General features: G+C 55.3%; 2 protein-coding genes across 7 annotated transcripts in view; one reads left to right on the top strand and one right to left on the bottom strand.

Moving 5' to 3' along the window:
- ADPRM (ADP-ribose/CDP-alcohol diphosphatase, manganese dependent) overlaps positions 1-23,160 on the bottom strand; it is a 291,610-nt gene that overhangs the window by 182,045 nt on the left and 86,405 nt on the right. The window contains exon 5 of one of the 5 annotated variants that reach the window (XM_047832683.1): positions 5,652-5,901. The exons of the other annotated variants lie outside the window; for them this stretch is intronic. Within the exon in view, the coding sequence (XP_047688639.1) occupies positions 5,897-5,901 (5 nt within the window). The 3' untranslated portion in view covers positions 5,652-5,896. Of the gene's footprint in view, positions 1-5,651; positions 5,902-23,160 lie in introns of those variants that run through there. 5 annotated transcript variants of the gene reach the window in all.
- Positions 13,449-22,914, top strand: TMEM238L (transmembrane protein 238 like). Of its 2 annotated transcripts, none has more exons than XM_047832687.1 (2): positions 13,449-13,945; positions 20,521-22,914. In XM_047832687.1, the coding sequence occupies exon 1, from the start codon at positions 13,577-13,579 to the stop codon at positions 13,814-13,816; it is 240 nt and encodes a 79-aa protein (XP_047688643.1). In that variant the 5' UTR covers positions 13,449-13,576; the 3' UTR covers positions 13,817-13,945; positions 20,521-22,914. The 2 variants fall into 2 exon arrangements, with proteins under 2 accessions (XP_047688643.1, XP_047688644.1); XM_047832688.1 differs by having other exon boundaries at positions 13,449-15,152.

The following is a 23,160-nucleotide window of genomic DNA, read 5'->3' as shown; positions in this document are numbered from 1 at the left end:
GGCGGGCTCTGAGAAGGGGCAGGGGGAGGGGGTAAGTGCAGTTGGCAAGGACACTCTGGAGCGGGCTCTCTGAAGAGCAGAGGAAGGACCCAGGCGGAAAATAGAGGACATTTCTTGGGTGCTAACTGCATGCCGGAAACTGACCCAATCCTTCCCAAGACCCCGTTCTCAGGTGCTACTCTTATCATCAACCCCATCTCACAGATGAGATAAGTGAGGCACGGGGACACCAAGCTAGGAGCAGCAAGCCAGGATTAAAATCCAGAAGGCCTGGTTCCTGAGGCCACACCCATTACACCCCTTGCCCCCCATTCAGCTCTCCAGAGACCCCCAGGGTCGCTGTGGTGGGCTCTGGGCTGCGAGGCAGGGAAAGCAGGAGTGCAGCTGAGGTTGGGAGACAGGAGGGGAGGACACACCCAGCAGGGGCCCAGAACGCCAAGCAGGGAAGTGGCCAGGCACCAGGAGGACAGACAGACGGAGCCACCAGCCAGGAAAGAAGCCAGCGTTCTGAGCATCTCCTACGAGCCACGCACAAATGCAGGGGGTGGGGATGGGGGTCTCCGGCTGCTGGCACGAGGTGATGCTGTCACAACAGGGTGGCCTTGGTACCTCCCAGGCCAGGCTCTTCTGCTGAGTGCTGAGAAGGATGTAACAAGGATCTAAGTCAACAGCCAGTATCACTTTTCCAGGAAGCACAGTGGCTGAGCTCCGCGGCTTTCTGCAGGGAGAGAAGCTGGGGGCTTGCCCGCCCTTTCTCCAAAGAAAGACCCTCCTTGCTTCCTTTAAGACTAGAGTGGACTCCATGGGGCCCCTGAGTGGCTCAGCCGGTTGAGCGTCCGACTTCGGCTCAGGTCATGATCTCGCAGTTTGTGAGTTTGAGCCACAGAGCTCGCATCGGGCTCTGTGCTGATGGCTCAGAGCCTGGAGCCTGCTTTGGATTCTGTGTCTCCCTCTCTCTGCTCCTCCCCTGCTCACGCTCTGTCTCTCTCTCTCTCAAAAGAAAATAAAGACATAAAAAAAAAAAAAAAAGACTAGAGAGGACTCCCTGGTGAGCCTTGGGACTGGTCCCTCCTTGTCCCTGCTAAACCGGTGGCTACCCATCCAGGTCCTGCTTCCTGCTCCACCCCGGATCCCTGAGCCCGTGCCCTTAGCACCCACAGGATATGGCCGGTTCTTTCCCATCCCATCGGAGGCTTCTGTCTATGCAGACTGCTGTGCATGGCTCTGGGGGCTATGGGAGCTGAGCCAGGCCCTGGCCCTGTGCTGTCTGCTCCCTCAGATCGCCAGTGGGGGGGGTTGCTGTACCCGAGGGACTGTGCTGTAGGTGCGGGAAGGAGGGGCACTCCCAATCAGGTCTCCTACCAAGGAGAAAGCTGAGCAAGGGCCACCCCCCACTGCCCAGCAGGGCTCTCCAGCATGAGCGTCAAAAGTGACAGCCAACAGTCTCTCTGGTAATCATGTTGGTCTCACCTTCCATCCATAAAGAAGCGTGGGTGCAAATAATGGCCATTTTCCTGCAGGGCTGCATGGGAAGGAGGCCTGGAAGGGGAGGGACACAGGATTCTAACTATGGTGACCGTCATCTGACTCGCCGCCTGGCCCTTAGTCCCTCGCTTTCTCCGACCCCCTTCTCAGACACAACCTCTGGACCTGTGCCTCGGGAGTGGCCATTAGCCCAGCATTTCAATCCCCAGAGCATGGACCACGTGCCCCCGTCAGAGACACGGCCGTGTGAGCTGTCCTGTCCTGAAATGCTGGTCTCTGTAGGTTCTTGCCTAGACCTCAACTGTCCTCACTCACACGCTTCTCCAAACGGGTTCTTTGTTCACAATGGCTTCAATTACTCTGTGTGCTGTGACTCCCCACACCTATGCCCATATGTCTAAGTGCCTATTGGACAATGTGTTAGCTCCCTGTTGCTGCTGTGAAAACAAACAAACAAAAAACCCAAATCCAAACTTATTATGTTACTATTCTGGAAGTCCCAAGTCCAAAATGGATCTCATAGGGCTAAAATCAAGGTGGTAGGTAGGGCTGCATCCCCTCTGAAGGGCTCTAGGGGAAGATTTTGCTCCTTGCTGTAGCCAGCTTCTGGAGGCCCCCACGTCCCTTGGCTTCTGGCCCCTTCCTCTATCTTCAGACCCCCCCACCCCCCTCAGTCTGACCTGTACTTCTGACACCATTCTCCTTCTTAGACCCTCTGGTTCCCCTCCTTCACTTGTAAGGACCCTTGTGATTACATTGGGCCCACTCGGAAAATCCAAGCTAGTCTCCCCACAGGGGGGGATCCTTGTGTTAGGTTGCTAGAGCGGCCATAACAAAGTATCACAGGCTAGGGGGCCGAGACCTCCCGACTTGGCTTGTAGATGGCTCTCTTCTCCCTGTGTCTTCCCTCTGTGTGTGTCTGTGTCCTAATTTCTTTTTTTTTTTTAATTTTTTAATGTTTAATTATTTTCAAGGCACAGAGGGAGACAGAGCATGAGTGGGGGAGGGGCAGAGAGAGAGGGAGACACAGAATCCGAAACAGGCTCCAGGCTCCGAGCTGTCAGCACAGAGCTCGACGCGGCGCTTGAACCCATGAACCGTGAGATCCTGAGCCCAGGTTCTCCCCCAATTTCTTCTTCTTATAAAGATACCAGTCAGATGCCTGGGTGGCTCAGTTGGTTAAGCATCTTACTCTTGATTTCGGCTCAGTTTGTGAGTTCAAGTCCCACGTGGGGCTCTGTGCTAAGTGTGGAGCCTGCTTGGGATTCTCTCTCTCTCCTTCTTCCTCTGCCCCTCTCCCACTAGTGCTCTCTCATGGTTCATGGGTTCAAGCACGGTTTCAGGCTCTGTGCGGACAGCTCGGAGCCTGGAGCCTGCTTCGGATTCTGTCCTCCCTCTCTCTCTGCCCCTCCCCTGCTCACGCTCTGTCCCTCTCTGTTTCAAAAGTAAACATGAAAAAAAAATTAAAAAAAAAAAAAAAGACTCCAGGGCAGAGCCTCATAAAACTCAGGGAAGGAACCCCAAGTGAATAATTCTGAGCACGTCGGCCGAACACTCCGCTGATGCCCATTCACTGGGAGAGGGAAGAAAGGCTCCGTGAAAGGAGCCGGCAGTGATGGATGGGCCTGGGGACAGGGTGTGTTCACTTTCGGGGCTGGCGTAGGGCAACCCGACTAATGAGCGGCGCCCAGCTGGGTGTGAGAGAGCCCCAGTCAAGGCCGGGACAGCCCTGTTCAGGTTCATCCCAACAACAGGATGGGGGAGGGAGGCGGGAAGGCTGGGGGTGGGGGGGAGGGAGGCGGGAAGGCTGGGGGTGGGGGGGAGGGAGGCGGGAAGGCTGGGGGTGGGGGGGAGGGAGGCGGGAAGGCTGGGGGTGGGGGGGAGGGAGGCGGGAAGGCTGGGGGTGGGGGGGAGGGAGGCGGGAAGGCTGGGGGTGGGGGGGAGGGAGGCGGGAAGGCTGGGGGTGGGGGGCAGGGGCGTGGCCGCCGCAGAAGGAGCCTGCCGGATGGCGTGGACGCGGGCCTGGGAAGGGCCTGGGGATGGCTCACCAGGCCCTTTCACACGTGGTCCCTGAAAGACGCCATTGTTCCCTTCATCCTTTCGACACGACACTATTGAGCACCTTGGGAACGCTGCACTGGGAGTCGAGGGTGGGGGGTGGACCAAACAGAGCTTCCCCCTCACCCCCACTCCCTCCCAGAGGCACACAGGCCGTGAACAAGGCCATCGTCAAACGGACAAGCCGGTGTCAGAGAGTGATGCGGGCCACGGAGGGAGGGAGGGGAGCTTTGTGTTGAGGCCTGACGAGAAGGAGGCCACCGAGGCAAGGTTGGGGGCAGAACATTCCAGAAGAGGACGTGGGAAAGGGGGGCCGAGGAAGGAAGCCGTGTGGGTGTTGGAGAAACCATCTCTCCTCCTCCTCCCCTCCCGGCTCTCCTCCCCACCCCCACCCGGGTGTGAGTCCCACACCAACCCCCTCCGGAAGGGGACCTTGTGGGGAAGGGGCGCCATGCTGTCGGCCTGCAGCCTTGTTGGGCGGTGCCTGTCCTGCTGGTCCTTCTGCTGCTCTGGCCGCTCCCTGGCCACACACGCCCGTCCGGGACCCTCCTCCTCCTCCTGGTACCCACTCAGCCCTCCATCCCTCTGTGCTGGTCTCCCTCCCTCTGCCGTCACCCCCAGCCTCCCTGCTGCCTGCACCGCACCCCCCCCCCACCTCCAGCTTCAGTCAATGTCACCCGAGTCGGCCACTGCTGTGGACACCTGTGCTGAGCTCCAGACAGCACGTCCCAACCCGGACAGCCCTCAACGCACACTGACCGGTGTTGGAAGAAGCCACTGTGTGTCCCCACACCGCTTCGTCCAGATCCACTTGTGTGTCAGCGGAGGGCAACCTCACCCACCAATCCCGAACCTGGGCTGGCCTCCCTCTCCCACACGCCCCACACGCAGTCTGTCTCCCAAGTACCTAGAGGCCCTTCCCTTCCCCTTCTCCCAAGTCCCAGTGCCCCTGGGTTAAGTCACCGGTGCCCCCATCAGCCTCCCTGCCTTCAGGCTCGTCCCGCTCCAATCCACTCCCCACATTCCAACCAGCTGTCTTTCTAGAAGGTGCTTCTGATCACGTCACCACTCCTGCTCCTGAACCTGCTCTCACCCTATAACAAGATGGGACTCACACTCCCTCACTTAGCTGAGTCCTTCCTGCGGAGTCACGCTCCTCCCCCAGCCTACCTACTTCCCGGCCACTCACCCCGTACCCCAGACCCACGGCTTAGTATCTCCCACGACGTCACGCCGCTGCATCTTTCCATGTGCTCCTTCCTGGGCCTACACCATTCTGATCCCCTCTTCCATCTAGCTGACTCCTACCTCAAACGCTGCCTCTTCCAGGAAGCCCTCCTTAAAGTATCCTGGGGTCACAGGCCTTGCCGATTCTCTGTGCTTTATGTGTAAGTGAGTCCTCTCTGTAGTGAGAACTCTGTGCTTGTTAAGTGTAAGGGTAGTGACAGTCCTTACAAGGGCTCTGCGTAGGAGTAATGCAGGTAAGTATTACTACTCCCATTTTAGAGGTGAAGGAGCTGAAATTCAGACGTGCCCCAGGTTACAAGACGTCACGCACAGAGGGACAAGGGACCCACGGAGAAGTGTGTTTCGGCCCCCACTCCCATCCTATCCCCGTTCCGTCTCCAGCAAGCAAAAGCAGCCATTGGCTTGGTGAGGACAGTGCTCTTAGGGCCTGGGAAGAGATATTCCACAATTCTTCGTGGGTTCAAGAGAGCAGGTCCCAAAGAACCCAGTGCAAGGCCACGGAGGCCAAGTGTCCTGAGCCCTGGGCCTCGTGCCCAGGACCTGGCATGGATGCCCAGGGAAGCTGAGGACCAACCCCTGGCTGTGTGGGGAGCAGCCTGCTCTGTAGACACAACCACAGATGGGTCTGAGCAGAGACGCTGGTCTCCTTCTGTTCCCCGCCCTTCCCTCCTTCTGTGTTGTGCGTGTGAACATTTGTTCAGAGGACGGGCCTCGTGTTAAGCGTTCTTATCACTCACTCGTTAATTTTTATTAATTAACCCAACTCACTCATTAATTTTTATTAATTACTTAATAATTTATTGTTTTTACTAATTAATATACTACTGAGCTCTTCTAAATCCTTAAGGAAACATTCTTTGGCCACTATAACTGAAATTCTGAAATCTCAGTGGGATTTTCCATATCCCCACTGTAGAGGAATGCTCTGTTTTGTTTTCAAATCGTCCGAGTTAGCGCATTAGCCCGCCTGCTGGATTTCCCCCAGCTCTCCAGAGACCCTCCCCTCCAGGCTGGCACCTCAGATCCCTGAAAGCTAGGCTCTTCAGGGTCCTGGGCATTTTGCTTCTTCCCGTAGACTCTCCATTACCTGTCTCCCAGTTCGCATTCATCCTACAGGTAAAAAAAAAAAAAAAAAAAAATTCGCGTGCCGATTTCCTCTGCCTGGGCTCAGAAGGGTCAAAGCACTTGCTCAACACCACCCCCCCCCCCCCCAGCCCACCTGCCTGCAGCCCCAGCTGCCGAGTGCTCAGGAGGACAACAAGCAGGTGTGTGGCACAAGGGAGGGGAAGATGAGGCCATTTGGAGGGGGAGGATGGGGAGAGGGAGGGATGAGGATCCCCTCCTGCTGATTGAACCCTGGGAAGGTATGTGAGCCGACTTGATCTTTCAAAGGCATTCAACACAACTGGCCACTCTGTTCTCTTTGAAACGTCTTCTTCCTTTGGATTCAAGTTAGAACCAGCCCGTGGTTTCTTCCCACCTCTCTAGGCATTCTTTTCCTGTCTCCTTAGCTGGCTAGTTCTACTCCACCCAGCCGTGAAATGGGAGAGATCGTCGAGACCCGGCCCGCGTCTTCTCGAACTGTGCGAGATCTCAAGGAGACGAGCAATCTCCTCCCCACCACCAGTTTGCCGCGGACCCACAAGCCCATGTGCGTAGCCCAGAGCTCCAGCCCCCAGCCGGCGTATCATGGCTTCTCAGCCACCCCAGCCCCTCTTCCGGTGTAGCTCATCACCGGAGGCACCTCGGGCATCCAGCTGTACAACACAGAAACCTGGTTGGTATTCAGCAGTGGCCCCCTCGCTTTCCCGCATCCATCCCCACATTGAATGTGTCGTCACGTCCTGTTGATTTCACCTCCCGGTTATCTCTCATATCCACTTCTTCTCATTCCTACTGTCACCAACCCCACCTCTTCCCTGCTCGCTGCTTGCCAGGTGCCCATTCTTGGCCCCCTCCGTACTGCTCTCCCCACGGTAGCGGGAACCCTCTTTTAAAAATATGGATCCCTTCACCTTCTCCTCAGGACGCTCCAACGGGTCCCCGATGCTCTTGGGAGGAAGACGTTAACATGGCCCTTTATTTCCTCTTGCTCACTTAGCACTGATTTTGCAACTAAAGATGCATCGGCAGCTCAAGAGAGCTGAGCCCGATTCCCAGCAGAGCGCAGAAGTGGATGGGCAGGCCCGAGGCTCTGGCCCTGGGGCTCACCCAAGCAGAGTCCCTGGAGCTTGGTTCGGGACCTGGCTGGGAGAGCAAGGGGGTCACAGACAACCGAGCCCCGTACGGCTTAACCCTGGAGCCCTGCAAACAGGCTTTGCAGCTCATTGTTCCCAGGGCAGACAAGTCACGGCAAGAAAAATGCTAAACAGAAAAATGGATTCTGGCACCAAACCCAGCAGATACCCTGGTGGTGATGTCTGAGGATCCACAGCTCTGACATCTCTGACTACGTGCCCAGCAGTTAACTCAGAGCTGAGTGCCGGCAGAAATAGACAACAAAACTAAACGGGTGTGGGCAGCAACCAAGTAGGAGTGCAGTACACCATTTTCCCTGCCTGATAAGGCTTCAAGGTATTCCCGTGGAGACGCTTTACTCTGGGAGGGGGGCTGCAGGAGCACTGCCTGCTTAGAAATGGGGAGGTGGGGGACGAAAGATAGGATCCAGGAGGAGCTGTAGCAACTCTGGTGAGACACTCAGCTTTCCCAAGAGCAGAGAGTCCTGGGAGTTATGAAAGGGACCATTCAATAAACACTGGGTGTTAGTTACAAGGAGGCGAGCTGCTCCCTGGCCAGGAAAGGTGTCCAGCCTATGAATGAGGACCATGGAGAACTAGACAAACGACCTCCACAAGTGTACCAGGTACTATTATAAAAGCAACTATCAAGTCAAATAGGAACCTACTTCTCACCCATGAGGATGGCTATTATCAAAACAACAATGACAAAAATAAGCAAAACGGAAGACAACAAGTGTTGGAGAGAATGTGGAGACCGGAGCCCTTCCGCACCGCTCGCGAGAATGGAAAATGGTGCAGCCATGGCCGAGAACGGTATGCTGGGTCCTTAAAAAAACTCAACATAGAGCCATCGAATTAACCCAGCAATTTCACTTTTAGGTAGGCACGCACCCCAAAGAACTGAAATCAGGGATTCATCGTACGGGTATCTGTGCACTCATGTTCACGGCAGGATTATTCACGATAGGCACAAAGTGGAAGCATCTCAGGCATCCAGTGACAGGTGGATGGATCCACAAAATGACCTATTACTCAGTCTTTAAAAGGAAGGAAGTTCTGACGCATGCTCTGATGGAGATGAAACCTGAGGACCTCATGCTGAGCCAAATAAGCCAGTTACAAGCGGACAAATACTGCTGATTCCACTCCTAACAGAGGAATCAAATTTTTAGAGTCAGAAAGTAGAAGGGTGGGGGCCGGGGTGGGGTGGGGGGGCTGGTGGAAAAGAGGGATGGGAAGTCCGTGTTCCCTGGGGACACAGTTTCATTTGGAGAGATGAAAACGTTCTGGAGACGCACAGCAGCACGAATGTACCTAAAGCCGCTGAGCCACACAGTTAAAAAACAGTTGAAATGCTAAATTGGGGTTGTGCATATTTTGCTATAATTAAACGTTTGAGAATAAACTTTAAAGATTAAATGGGAATGAGAAAGAAACAAACTTGATTCTCCAGGATGTTGGGGAGAGAGCCGGCCTGGGGACTGGGGGCAGAAAGAGAGGGAGGGGGGGTATTTGCATTTAGAGGTCTGGATGGGAATGATGAGGGCTTAGATCAGGCCGGTGGGGAAGAAGACAGGAAGACCAGGGCAGAGAGCTGGAATGTTTGCTGAGCCTGTGGGTAGCAGCTAGATGGATTCTGGAAGGCCAGGATGTTCACTCCGGGGAAGTCTCTCAAGCCTCCTTAACAGAGGAAGAATGAAGAGCTGTGAAAATTGTCAGACACTCCTCAGGTAAGCACCAACGTATTTCTGAAAATGCCGACCCTGAGAAAAAGCGAGAGCCTGTAAAGACTGATTGGAGACCGATTGATCAGTGTCAATGCTTTTCCAAATTCTAGCCCCGTACCCCCAGGGGCACATGAAACACATTTAGCTGGCACACAGGTTCACTTCAAAAGGCATAGCCATTTTAATTCTCATCCGGTCCTTTATAGGATTTCCAAGGACAAAACCTCTCCGCGACACGGTGCAAATATCGCCTCTGAAATATGTGAACTTCAGGCCTTTATTTGACAAAGAAAGTATAGGCCTTGGGTTCAGCACCTTCAACTTGCAACAGCGGCTAGTTCAGGAGTTGATGAGTCTGGCCCACCACCTGGTTTTATAAATAAAGTTTTATCGGAACACAGCCACACCATTCATTCTGCTACTATGGCAGAACTGAGTGGCTCTAACAGAGACCTTACGGCCCGCAAAGTCTAAAATGTTTAATAATCTGGCCCATTACAGAAAAAGTTTGAGGACCTCTGGTCTAGTTTAATTACAGTGTTTTGTTTTCAGAGTGTATATTCTAAAATACTTGCTGTCTATTCCAAGTAAGTTTTCCACTGATGGTGACAATAATTCATTGAAGTTAAAAAAATCATTAACAAGATTTTAAGAAAATCATTAACAAGATACAGTAAAATGAACAAATCCATGTAGTGACACATTAACACATTAATATGATTTTCTATAACAAATGACAGAAGCAGACCGCAGCTGTGGCCAAATCCTGGGCGTAGCACGTGGATGCCAAGGGCTTGAGAAATGCCGGATTAGGCCAGTGGGCAATGTGGACAGATGTGAGAATGGGGCAGATAAAGAGACTGGGGACCAGAAGAGCATTTCATGAGAATAAGGGGTCCCCATCAAGGTCGCATCTGTAGCTGTAAGGATGGAGAGAGGGCTCAGGGTGTCCTAACTGGACCCACTGGGTATCAGGAGAGTCAGGAGAACAGGGGAAGCCAAGCTCGATCAAGGGGAGAAATGCTAGAGCAGGACAGTCAGTGTGGGTCCCTTCCAACCTGGGGTTTTCCCTACAGAAGCATCATCGTGGCGGAAGGAAGGCAAAGATGTCCTGACAACCACAATGGTAACACTTGTCAATGTCACCGTGTGCAGGTACTAAGCACACTTTACAACTGTGAACTCATGTAATCTCTCCAGTAACCCTGTGGGACAAGGGATCATTTTACAATGAGGAGATTGAGGCACAGAGAGGGCACGTGACTTGCCCGAGGTCACACAGCTCGTGAGTGGCACAGGCTGGCGTGGCTATGCCCGCCCAACATCTGAGCCCTGACACTCGGGTGGTGACTGCGCCTCGGTCATTCAGATTGTCATGCCCCGGCAACTGACTCTGTGTCAGCTGAGCCTGCCAGGCTGGCCTGTCCCTGGTCCCTCGGTTCTCAGCCTGCCCTTGAGCATCCAGGTCATGTGAGCACTGTCATCCTGGTGACATCACAGGGAGAGGACAGATCGTGATGACTTTCCACGGGAGCAACAAGGTGTCAGTTGCCAAGAGGAGGCATATCTGTCCTCGGAGAGGACAAACCTCTCTGAGCCACAGAGGCAGCGACAGACCCCGCAGCCCGAGAAGTCTCAGAAGAGAGGGGGCCGAGGGGGCATCAGGGACCAAATCTGGAAGCCACAGGCCAGGAGCGGGGCCCGTGGACGTGCCCCACACACTGTGTTTGTGCTTCGGAAGGCACACAGATGTCCGTTTGTCTCCTTGCGTTGTCTCCTAACTCTTCACACTGTGTGTATCAGTCTCAGAGGTGCCTGGGGGGCTCCGTCGGTTAAGCGTCCGACTTTGGCTCCGGTCATGATCTCACGGCTCGCGGGATCGAGCCCCATGTCAGACTTCACACTGACAGTGTGGAGCCTGCTGGGGATTCTCTCTCCATGTCTCTCTGCCTCTCTCTCAAAATAAACTTAAAAAGAAAAAAAGGATGGGGTCAAATGACAGTAGAGTAGACCCCTCATCCAACATAACTGGTATCCTTATAAAAAGGGGAAATTTGGACACAGAGAGAATGACGCTCGCATAGGACGGTGATGCACCTGTAAGCCAAGGAAAGCCCAACGCTGCCAGGAAACCCCCAGAAGCAAGGAGAGGGGCAGGGAACAGATTCTCCCTCACAGCCCTTAGAGGGAGCCCACCCTGATGACGCCCAGAGCTCAGACTTCCCTCCTCTAGAAGTTTCTGTGGTTGAAGCCCCACGTTGGCGTTCTGGGCCACCCAGGGACCTCACACAGCTATTTCCTACAGTGGCCACTACACCTGATGAGGGAACAGGGCCGGGAAGCTCTGTTAAAAGCGAGCACCGCAGACAGGGCTATGTCAATCAAGTCAAGTGAACGTTCCTGCTGGTGACCCGCCCCTGCTCTGGGCTGTGCCTGGCACTCTCAGTGTCCCCAGGGCCAGCCACGCCCTCCTTCCCCCTCCTATTCCCACCTCCTCTTTGAGCGGCCCCACTCAGAGGGCTCCCTTGTCACCTGGCTTTCCACCAGCCATCCCAGTCTGTCCCAGCTGTGTAAACATCTCGAGGGCCTGGCACATGGGCCGAGCAGAGACGCGGAGGTGGGCGGTGCCCAGGGCTCTCGCGACCTGGGTGGTCCCCCGGCCCCCCACCCCCCGCCGCCCCGACCCGCCCCGTTTAGCCCCGCGGAAGAACGGCCACGTGTTGGCCGCAGGACAGGGTGCGCAACGCGGCCCCTTTCCCTAAGACGGAAGAGGGGTGTTTACGGTTCTGGAGGATAAATGCTAAGTGACGTGTGCTGGTTAGCTCTGGACACGAAATTGCGAGTGGTTTTGATTCGATTTTGTTCCTTTTGCTGGGGAATGTGTCAGAGTCTGTTCAGCTGGATGTGTGTGTGTGTGTGTGTGTGTGTGTGTGTGTGCGCGCGAAAACAGTAGAAATAAACATGGTGAGAAGACCTGGGGTGCCGAGCTGGGGCTGAGTGGCAAAGTGGTCACCAGCTTCTCTCTGACCTGTCACCCGAAGTCAGACAGGATTACGGTGACCAACCACCTGAGGGCCCGGGACTCAAGAGACTCTCGGGCACATAAAAGTCTTCATGGTAAAATCGTTCGCAGGCTCACGGGACTCCTCTGCAAAGGCACCCGGGAGCCTGCGGACAGCCAGACCTGCACACATGCACCCGGGGTTCCACGGCACAGACTCTTGGCCTGCCCCCCACAGGGCATTGCCGTCCGCCCACCGTTCTTCCCGAGACACTCTCCCGGTCGGGGCTGGAGGCAGCAGATGGGAGGGCTGTCAGCCTCTCCAGCACTGGAGGTGCTCCTGTGTGGATACCTAACTGCCTCTGAGCATATATCCAGAAAAGGAGGGTCACCTGGGTGGCTCAGTCGGTTGAGCGGCCGGCTTCGGCTCAGGTCATGATCTCACGGTCCGTGAGTTCGAGCCCCACGTCGGGCTCTGTGCTGACAGCTCAGAGCCTGGAGCCTGTTTCAGATTCTGTGTCTCCCTCTCTCTGACCCTCCCCCATTCATGCTCTGTCTCTCTCTGTCTCAAAAATAAACGTTAAAAAAAAATTAAAAAAAAAAAAAAGAAAAGGAGACAGACACCGGGGGGGGGGGGGGGGGGGAGTAGCCTCAGCTACTTCTCACTTGGAGATGCTCCAGATCAGCTACTTGGCCTGAGTCAAGTCTCCTGGAGCTTTGGATCCTAAAATCTGTAACACATTAATTCTCCTCCCCCCGCCCAGGACCTTTTTTCTGGAAGTTTCTCACTCCTCCTGGCCTATTTCACACTAGGGAACAAAGTCAGAGCTGTCTATTCATTCTCATCGACCAGAGAAGGCAGGAGAAAGAGTGGAAATTATTTCTTCCACTATGCCTGGGGGAAACCGAGTCCCAGAGACGTCTGGTGTGTAGGCCAAGGTCCCGCAGTGAACCAGGGACAGAGGGGAGGCCGCACACCCTGTGAGCGGCCACAGTGACACGGCTACATCACCCCTCGGGGATGTGAGTGAGCAGTGTCCGCGGGACATAAGGCAAACCTCGAGTCAGTCTGGAAAAGATGCAGAGAACCAGACAGATATTTCTCGACTTCTGTCGCCTTTTGGCTCACGCCCGATGCACCACAGCCAGAGGCCAGAGGTCCCCCTGCCCCGCCCACTCTGCCCCATCCGTCTGTCCCCCCAGGTCCCCAGGTCTTCAGAATGGAGACATCCACGAGGCACATCCACCTTCTCTGGGTCCCTATTTGGTCCCTAGAACTGACAGATTCTTACCGCACCATTTCAAACTCTATGTATGTCAACAGAGTCTCTTCTGCATCTTTTACTTAAAACCTCCCTCTGCACCAGGAAAAGGAGGGCGGACGGGTGAGGGGAACGAAACCCCACCACCAGCACAGGGCTCAGAAACCTGCCAGGACTTGCCAGGAACTCGAGAGGCACGGGACGAGGCACGGGACAGCCCCCTCTCGGACACCGAAAATCCCTCCCGGGGCACCTGACCCCTCCCCGGCCACGTAACCCAGCGCTGACCAGTCCCATTAGCACTGATGTCAGTGTGTTTTGGCCCGGACCACTCCTGAGTCACGAAGCAGTTAAGGAATAGCCTGCCCCACTGGCTGCCGTGCTCATAAAGCTGGATCCGCGTGTACTTCCTTGTGGCTCCAGACAGCCTGACGTCTCCCTCGTTCGCTCACACCCAGCGGCCAGCCGGTGCGGGCGGCAGGAGGCAGAACCGCCACCCTCCCATGCAAATCAGCCCCAGGGGTGCAGCCGGGTTTCTCCCGCTGCTGCAGGGCAATGCTCCTGGGGAGGCGCTGGGGAAGATGCAACCTGGGGCGCTGTGTACTCTTCCTTGTGCTGGCCCTGCTGCTCGACGCCGTGGGCCTGGTCCTTCTGCTGCTGGGCGTCTTCGCCTCCCTCGATTACTGGGACTTCTTGGTCTACACGGGGGCCCTGACCCTGGTGTTCAGCCTGCTCTTCTGGATCACCTGGTATTCCCTCAACATCGAGGTACCTCTTGAGAAGCTGGACTTGTAGTTTGGCCGTGGGCACAGGAGGAGGGACGCAGGCTCCACAGGCAGCTGGCCGTGAACCTGGGGCTGCTGCGCGGCCGGAGGGGTAGGGGCGTGTTTCCACTCCCACCCAGAACGCCCCACGGGGGAGCAGGTGAGTGCACATGAGGCCCGCCTGGCGGGGTGGCTGGAGAGGCTGAGAAGGAACTGGAAGTCTGCACCCCGGCTGGGGGCTCTGCCCACCTGGGTGGGCACCTGTGGTGGCCATAGGCTGTCCTCTCCCCCTCCGGGGCCCGTCGTCCTTATGGAGACTACAAAGAGGGTCTCCACGGCCCCCTCCATTTCTGAGATGCCAAGAGTGGTCCCGCCATGCAGAACAGGAAGTTATTCCGTCAGCTCAGAACTTTGGAGAGGAGAGCCCATCTTGATTGTCTGTTGGAAGACCAGCCGGCTGCAGGGGGGGAGGGGGTCTAGCACTGGGAGAGAATGGAAAGCTCTCCAGTGGCCGTGTGTGTCCTAGCACTGATGGAGTGGTGGCGGGGAACCACCCAGAATGGCCCTTCTCCCTCCCTTCCTGCCTGTACCTGCAGGTGGGACACACACCACAGTGGGGAGGACCTGCCTCCACATCCTCCCTCGGGGCACCTGCCTCCTCTTTCAGCAGCGCCCCCCCCCTCCCTCCTCACACACACTCCCATGCGGCCACCCCCATCCTTCACTCCCACCCCCACCCGGCCACGGCTGGCCTGGGAGCCTCAGTGGTCAGGAGACCATGGCGGACCATTTCGTCCACCGAGCTGCACTTTCCAGCTGGGCCAGCTGCTTGGTTGACCGCATGTGACCAAGGAGGCAGATCATCGTTAAAGATGTTTCACAGGGACGTGAAGCACCAAGGATAGAGCCGGTCTGGCCCCCGTGACCCTGAATTATGGGCAGCTCTCCCCCAGGGGACTGGAAGGGGAGCCCTGGTTGGGATAACAATCATCAACCCCCTGCCCCCGGTGGCCGGGAAACTGGCACAGCCGGGCACTCCCTTCCAGCGCTGGGTGTAAGGATAAAGGTCATTGCTGGGTTGGAAGGAGGAAATGATAATCCTGCCTCTTCTGGGGGATTCCATCTGACCTTTGGAACCAAGAGACCAGAGCAGCCGTTTGAAGAGGTTTCGGGGAGGGTAGCCTAAACCTGGTCCTGGCAGATGAAAGGAAGGAAAAGAGATGGGAAGTCCGAGTGCCTGGGTCCTGCTCTGAGTGCCACCGCTCAATCACTGGGTGACAGTGGACAGGCTGCATTGGGTAGTAGCCTCATCTATAAAATGAGGACAACATGACCTGCCCTTGTGGTTGCAATGGCCAAAAAAAGAGGTAAGGCAGAAGAAGGCTTTTTGCACGCAATGTGGTTTTTACAAATGTCCTATGCCCTTACTAAACGCATAGGAGAGGGTAAGCAAACTGATCCAGGCTCCCAACTGAGAGTTGGGGGTACTGAGAGGACTTGGGGTACCTCAAACTGGCAGTGAAGGGGGTAGTTTACACATTGCATCATGGAACTTCGAAGCAAGAAGGAACCCCTAATGTGTTTGCTCATTCCCGAAGACACGCCGGGCCCCGTGCGAGGCACTGGGGATGGCCTGAAGGATAAGATACACAAGGTCTCGACCCTCGAGGAGTTTCCCATCAAGGGAGACGTAGAGAGTAACCAAATAGTCCCACTAATGGAGGTATGATAACAGAGTCAGGTGAAGACTGGGAAGAGAAGGAATATCACTTCATGGGAGTGGTCAACAGAGACGCTGACCCAGAAAGTGGAGTCTCTCAGGAAGAAGTAATGGCTTGAGCAAAGGTCCTGGGATACCAGGAAATAAAAAGACGGCAGGGAGACTGAAGGGCAGAGGGGGCAGGTGCAGGAGGAGGTTAGGGTCCTGCCTGCAGTAGCAGAGGCCGGGCCAGGCAAAGCCTTGAAGGCCATCCTAAGGACTTGGATCATTATCTTAAGAAGAATAAGAAGTTATTAAGGAGATGTGAGCAGGGCTGGGAGCTTGACATAATTGGATCTATGTTTCCAAAAGACTACCCTGGCCATGGCGTGGATGATGATGTTGGTGATGGTGACGGTGAGGATGATGGTCACCAGTTCAAGCTCATCTGGGGAGCGAAATCACTTACCCAAACCACAAGGGGTCCCCAGTGTGAGGCTCCTTGCCCTTTACATCCTCTCCGCATTGAATAGAAAGAAGTCCAGCAGACCAATGATGAAGAGCATGGGCCAAGACCCAGGCCGTGTGGTTTGAATCCAGTTTCATTCCTTACCTGCTCTGTTTGTGACCCGGCGCGAGCCACATCACACCCCCATGCCCTACTTTCCAAATCTGTAAAATGTAGATGATGTCAAGGACAGCAGCCCCAGCTTCAGAGAGGATGGTAAGATTAGCCCTGCCTCATGACGATGTCGCATAGGTTAAGTGGGCTAATGTGTGGACGGCGCTCCAGGAGTGACGATTAAAGCCAGCAACGGACATTCCGTCACGACACTGGTGGCCGGTGCATGGCAGAGGGGTAAGACCTTCCTCCGAGATAGACATACTTGAGGTGTTACGATCAATTCTTTTTTTTTTTTTAATTCTTTTAGTGTTTATTTTTGAGAGAGAGAAAGAGAGCATAAGCAGGGGAAGGGCAGAGAGAGAGGGAAACAGAGAATCTGAAGCAGGCTCCAGGTTCTGAGCTGTCAGCACAGAGCCCTACGTGGGGCTCGAACTCATGAACTGTGAGCTCATGACCTGAGCCAAAGTCGGACACTTACCCAACTGAGCCACCCAAGCACCCGTGTTATGATCAATTCTTAAGACGGTGTATGTCATTAAAGTTTTTTCAGTAGTTACGTGAGAAAGCCGTCCCAGAACACGAGACTTTCGTCCAGGCTCAAAGGGACTTAAATGCTTGAGATCCGCTGTACTTTCCACTAAACAGTCATGCAAATGTCTTCTTTTCAGTTCCCAAACTGCCATGTTCTGTGGGACCCTCAAAGCCAGTGTCCCTTGGTCCCTCCATCCCCTGCAATGCCTAGGGCTGGCCCAGAGTGACCAACCAGTGTGGGCTAGGGCTGCTCAGGGAGGCTGCTCACTTATGGAGCTGCCCCCCACCCCATGACCTTGGGCACATCCCATTACTTCCCTTTAGAGTAGGAGATTTGGGACCCATGGCAGGTTTGAACGGGGGTCCGAGTAGGCCCCTCAGGGGCTGGAGTGGGTGGACAGCAAGCAGGCAGGACTCGTGCAGCCCTACCTGCCACACACATACCTCTAGAATAGTGGGGTTTCCACAGTTTTGTCTGCTGAACTTTCACGGAAGGCTTCCTGTGAACACGGGTTCTGATGCTAAAACGTACTTCTTCTTTTTAAAAATTTTTTTAATGTATATTTACTTTTGAGAGAGAGAGAGAGAGAGAGAGAGAGAGAGAGAGAGAGAGAGCATGAGTAGGAGAGGGACAGAGAGAGAGGGAGACAGAGAATCCAGGCAGGCTCCAGGCTCTGAGCTGTCAGCACAAAGCCCAATGTGGAGCTCAAACCCAAGAACCATGAGATCATGACCTGAGCTGAAGCAGGACGCCCAATCAAGGGAGCCACCCGGATGCCCCAACTAAAACATTATTTCAGAAAATGACTCATCCCAATCCCCTTACATTCTATGATCTTTGGCCCGGGCACAATCTCCAACCATATTCATGATTGATGGGCAGTTCTCCAATTCTCAGAATGGAGTAAAAGAGCACGGACCCCTTTAATTCAGAACCCGAATGTGCCATTCCAAGCTTGTCCTTGGACACTCCCCCCACCCGCCGCCTCCCGAGATAAGCGGGTCCCACCCCTGGCGTGAGGTCTGGTATGGAACTCAGGGCAGGACAGGACAGGCTTGGCTGTCCCTCAAGCCCTGAGCCTGTGGCTTCCGTGGTTCTCCAGAGACCAGAGGGCAACCTGGGCCACTAAACCTCAAAGGTCAACCCTCCCCTCCACCCCCACAGGAGTTTCAGAACGAGTGTCTTGTTTTTATAGCCCAACTGCGTGTCAAGGGAGACAACCCGCCATTTGATTTTATCACTCAGTCGCCATATTCTCCTGAGATATGCCTACTCTGCATTTCACTTGCTGGGCATTTCTTGTAGAAAGAGATAAGCCCCCAGGCAAAGTCAGGTGAGGATTCTTGTCCTTTTCCAGGAGGGTGCATGACTACACCACCCCCAAACACACACACACACACGCACACACACCCTCACACCTGCTACACACACCCCAGAAACACACACTGGCAACAATCAAAGCCCAAGAGCATGCAAGGCTCACAGCTCTGAGCCCAGGAAAGTGAAACCTGTCCTTCACCATCAACTTTTTCTAACTTTCCACCCACAGAGAGGCGGGTGGACTGGCCAAGTCAGCTGGGAGTACAGCCAGGTGGAAGGTGGGCAAGCCGGCCCGGCACACCGGTGCCATTTGCACACACAGGGCTGGGGCTGCGTGGAGGGCCAAACATCTCTCTGATCCCTGGAGGAATGTTTAATCTAGAGGGAGAGATAAAGTAAGTACACAGGGCGTCACAAAAGCACACGGAAAATGCACGCCGCGAGATAAGCTCGGTCGGGTGCGTGGGCCCTGTGCGCCCAGGTGAGGAGATCCTTTGGTTGTGGTGGGGCAGGGGTTTGTGTGTGACTTTGGACATCTGGCCTGGGTCCCGAGGAGCAGGAGAGAATGTGACAGGCAGAGAAGGCTCTTGGGGAGAGCCACAGGGAAGGACTGCAGAAAGGAAAAAAGAAAATGAAAGAATATTCCGGAAAGAGCGAGCAAGCACATGTGAGTGGGTCAGGGGTGTTCGTTGGAGGACGTCAGGGGCAAGATGAGGACTCCAACACCTGGAAAGCAAGGAGGAGGCTTTGCTGACTTCAGGGACTGGAGAGGGACGTGGCCGGGCTCTGTTCAGTGATAGCAGGTGCAGGCAGGTGGGAGAGAGGCGCGGGGGCAGGGAGACCGCTCAGGAAGCTCGGCGGGCAGGTAGTAAGACGCGGGCAGGAGGTTAAGGCCATGGAAAGCAAAGGAGACACAGACAGCATGAGTGGGACGAGACAGACCCAGCGGACGGCCTGTCCAAGTGTCCTGCAGCCCGATGGCGACATCAAAGCTTTCGGAGAGCCCTGCCATGCCTGTGAGGACGGAGGTCAGGGGAGGGCACAGGTTTGCTTCCGAGGATGCGTTTTCCTTCGCACGGGCGGAGTCTGAGATGCAAATGGTACACGGGATGTTCCACGGCCCAGCTGGCGTGGAACGTGCAGATTTTAGAGTCAGAAGGAAGATCGGGGCAGGAGGACGGAGTGAGGGGTTGGAGACCCGAGTGTGGATGAGATTGTACAGGGTGAGGAGGTAGACAGAGAGGGGAAGAAAACGGTGTGGGGGAGCAGGGAATAGAAGGAAGGGAGGAGGAGGGGGAACCCTAAGTTTCTCCGCACGAGATCCCATTCATAAGTTACCGTGTCTGACATAATGGAACTCACGAGGGGTGGTGCCAGGCTGTGAAACCAAGCGTACCCGCCCATAAGGTCCACAACCTCTGCACCAGGCCCGGGATGGCCACATCCGGCCCGGGGGGCCAAATGTGGCCCTTCTCCCGTTTTGTACGTCGCGTTTCACTGCGACGCAGCCACTCACTCACACGTGCGCTGTCTAAGGTGCTTTATGTGGTAACACCAGAGCTCCGTGATGGCAGCAAAGGCTGTATGGCCCCGTGATGCCTCCGATATCTTCTATCTGGCCTCTTACTGCGTAGTCCGCTGGCCTCTGGCCTGGCCGTCATTACTTCCCACGGGAGCCAAAGCCAGAACCTTGAGCCGGGCTTGCTTTTGGGGAGTGGGGGGAGGGCAGGCAGGTTGGGAAGCCCACGGAGAGGTCCCCGGCGGTAATAAGGGAGCGACACCCTGCAGGTGACAAAGAGGATGAAGGAGGGCATGGTGTCAAGATGGGGGACTGACCGTCGAAGGCCTCAGAGCCGTCAACAAGGCTGTAGTGGCCTGAGGAAAGTTGACTGCACTGGGCCGTGAGCCTTTGTCCTTAGGTGGTGGGGACAAAATGGGACCAGCGCTGTGCACAGAGTGGCCACTGGGATGCACAAAGGGACCAGCACAGATCCATCCCAATCCTCAGTCGTATCTGGAGATGATGAAATGACAGGAATCAGGCTCTGCTGGCCACGCTGATCTTGCAGGATTTTTTTTTTTTTTCAGAGGAGGGGGTTGAGAACATTGAACAGGAGGGTCAGGAGAGAGGAGGAGCCAGGAGAGAGGGGGAGAGGACACTGGAGTCACAGCCGAAGATAGACAGATGTCTGGCCACGTCCAAGGTGGGCGTGGGGTGGAATCCAGAGCCCGGGGAACGACTCCGTTAGCTTTGGGTGCAGGGAAGGGGGTGAGGAGAGGGAGCTCAGACTCGATGAGTGCCTCGGTGTTTACTGACCGATTTCTTATTTCCAGGACCTCAGCCGATGCTCACAGCTCAGTTAGGGGCTCAAACACCCATTTTACGGGCTGGGGAGACGGAGCCCCACAGTGGTTCACAACTAGCCTGCGGAAGGGGCGCTATGGCAGGGCAGCCCTAGAATCCAAATCTGAGTCCTGCTGACTCTCAGAACCACACACAGGTTTGAAATGACATAGTCAAGTCTCTGGCTGACAGCTTCCTTCATTTATTCAACACAGGTGCTGTCTGACAGAGCAGCGTCAGAGCCCCGGGAAGATGTCTTCTCTTGGCCGCATGCCCTCTACTAAGTATCTGGGAGGAACCAGAGGCTTGCAAAGCACCCACCAGGACGCCCGCGAGTGGCACGGATGCCAGGCTTCCGGAAGGTTCCAGTCTCCGCCAAGAGTCCGGCACCCCTGCGCCACGGCTGGCCCCCCAGCCATTCGGGGATGGCCCCAGAAGCCTTCAAGTTCTCAAACTGGGGCTCTGATGGGAGCGATCTTGCTGTGGGTTTCAGAGGCCAACTCTCGTCAAGGTCCCGTTAAAGACTAACAGCCAGAAGTGAGCACAGGAGTCCAAACGGGGCCTCCCCCAAGCACACATCAGGCCGTGTGGCTGCTGCTTCCCCTCCCCGGCTGTCTGGACGGGCCGTGTGAGCCCCTGAAGGGCTCCGCCTCACCCATCTCGGGACGGTGCAGGGTGGCCCAAGGGGCATATTCTAACACTCTGGCTGCAAAAGCAAAGCGTAGCTGATGCTGTGCGATGTGTGAGGGACGCCGCCCTCCTCCGTGCCTCACACGGTTTGCTATGAAGGCAGCCCCGTCCATTTGCACAGCCAGGCTGCCCGGGGGGCTCACATTGAGCTTTCAGTCAGCGGAAGGCCTCCTCCAGGCGATACCCTGACAAAGCTAGCGAGGCCTGTGCTGTCCTCGTGTTCTCCGTTTCTCGATCCTACCTAAGAGCAGGACTCTGTTTTTATCTTAACTCAGTTGCGTCCAGTCAAACGCAGCCCAGCTCGGAGGCTCATCCGATGTGCGCTTGTCCCCAGGGCTCGACCTGCCTATGTAATTTATGTTTCTCCTGGTCTAATTTTGTACTTTTTATTTATATTTCACCCCTCAAAGTGTAAGTGTTCCCTAGAAGCTGCCTCAGATGTTCTGTGCTATGAGGCAGGAACCTAGCTATAGAAGTAGGTTTGACCTTTGACTTTCTGCTTTAACAGGATGCGCCGTATTTCGGGGCGTGCGTGCTCCCGCAAGAATCCTCCTCAACCGCCACAGCTTTACAGCATCCTCTGCTCAGAAGTTTAACCTGCTTCTGTGCAAGTCCTGGAATTCGACGTTGGGCACAGCACTGTGGATGGAGACAGTGCCTGGGTTGTCCTGACACCATGGAATCTTCTGGAAGTTCTGTGCTTGAACACCAACCCAGCCTCTCAGAACGCGGCTGGGCTCGGAAGCCATCATGAAAGGAACATTCCAGATAAGCCATTAAGGAAAAAGATTCCCCTCCTCTCCAGAAGATTCCTTGACCATCCGCACATGTAATCCTACCGATTCTCCCGAGTGGACATTTCTTTGTGTTTCCAACCTGACTCCCCACGAGCGAGGAAGCACGTCCTCTTACCGGAGGTTCTAACGTCAGCACGGAAAGAAAAGTCACCCGTGATCCACATCACCTTAGGAAGCTCCTTAGGAAGACGCTGTGTTGGAGGCCCCGTTCACTTCCTTTCCTTGGTTTTTTATCCTAGAAACGGAACGGGTTTCCCTTCCTTCCCTTGGAGCCAAATGCAACAGCTGACTTTCATCTGTGTTGTTCGGGACAGGCAAATCTTGAAAGAGGGGGAGCACACGTTCTCAGAATCTGAGGGGCCGAAGGAACTGAGATGGGCAGAACAGCGGCGGGTTCCCGCCTCCCACAGCACGCCCACTCCAGGGACCGGTACGCCGTACTGGGACCTTCCCCCACCACCCTTGTTTTTGTGCACCTGCTACTGGGCAATTTAAATGCGTGCATGACGGTTCTCCATTTAAGTGCGCCTGTTGGTTCAACTCCCGGACCGTCTCCCAAATTAGAGGGCGTGTTTCTGTGGGACGGGAGGTGTCTGACCACCGCTTTTCGAGTAAATCTGTTGATGATAGCTGTCGTGGGTGCAGCTGGCTACTTGCTGGCCCTGGAATTAGCCCCCCGGAAGAAAAGGGAGGTCCACGCGGGAGGGCGTCAACCGTCCGGGATCCCTAACGAAGAGCCAGAATGGAGAGGGGCACGGTTAGACAACGCACGTGGAAACTGGGGGCAATCCCTCTGGGGCAAGTCTTGGTCCGCCACTGATGGTGTGCCAGGATGATACTCGGGGACCCATTAGGGTGCAGAATGAGAGAACACGAGAACAGAGCCCAATCTCAGAGAGCACGAGACCGGCACTTAAAATGTTGGCGGATCTCCGGGGGCTCTTGGGAAATGCAAATTCTGATTCAGGAGGTCTGGGGAGAGGTCAAAGGTTCTGCATTTCTAACAAGCTCCCGGGTGACGCCATGGCTGCTGGTCCATGTGACACACAGAAGCACAAAGATCGGGGCGCCTGGCGGGGGGGGGGGGCCTAGTCGGTTAAGCGTCTGACTTTTGGTTTCGGCTCAGGTCATGATCCCACGGTTTGTGAGTTCAAGCCCCGCATCAGGCTCTGTGCCGACCTCACGGAGTCTGCTTGGGATCCTCTCTCTCGCCTCTCTCTGCCCCTCCCCCGCTCGTGCACGCGCGTGCTCTCTCTCTCTCTCTCTCTCTCGCTCTCACCCAAAATAAATAAATAAATAAACTTTAAAAAGAGAAAAAGAAGAGCAAAGATCTTGAGCAGCCCCGTTATTTTGGAGATGGGCAGAGAC

Source organism: Prionailurus viverrinus, chromosome E1 (genome assembly GCF_022837055.1).
Source record: "Prionailurus viverrinus isolate Anna chromosome E1, UM_Priviv_1.0, whole genome shotgun sequence".
NCBI lineage: Eukaryota > Metazoa > Chordata > Mammalia > Carnivora > Felidae > Prionailurus > Prionailurus viverrinus.
This window is presented reverse-complemented; position numbering and strand designations above follow the sequence as displayed.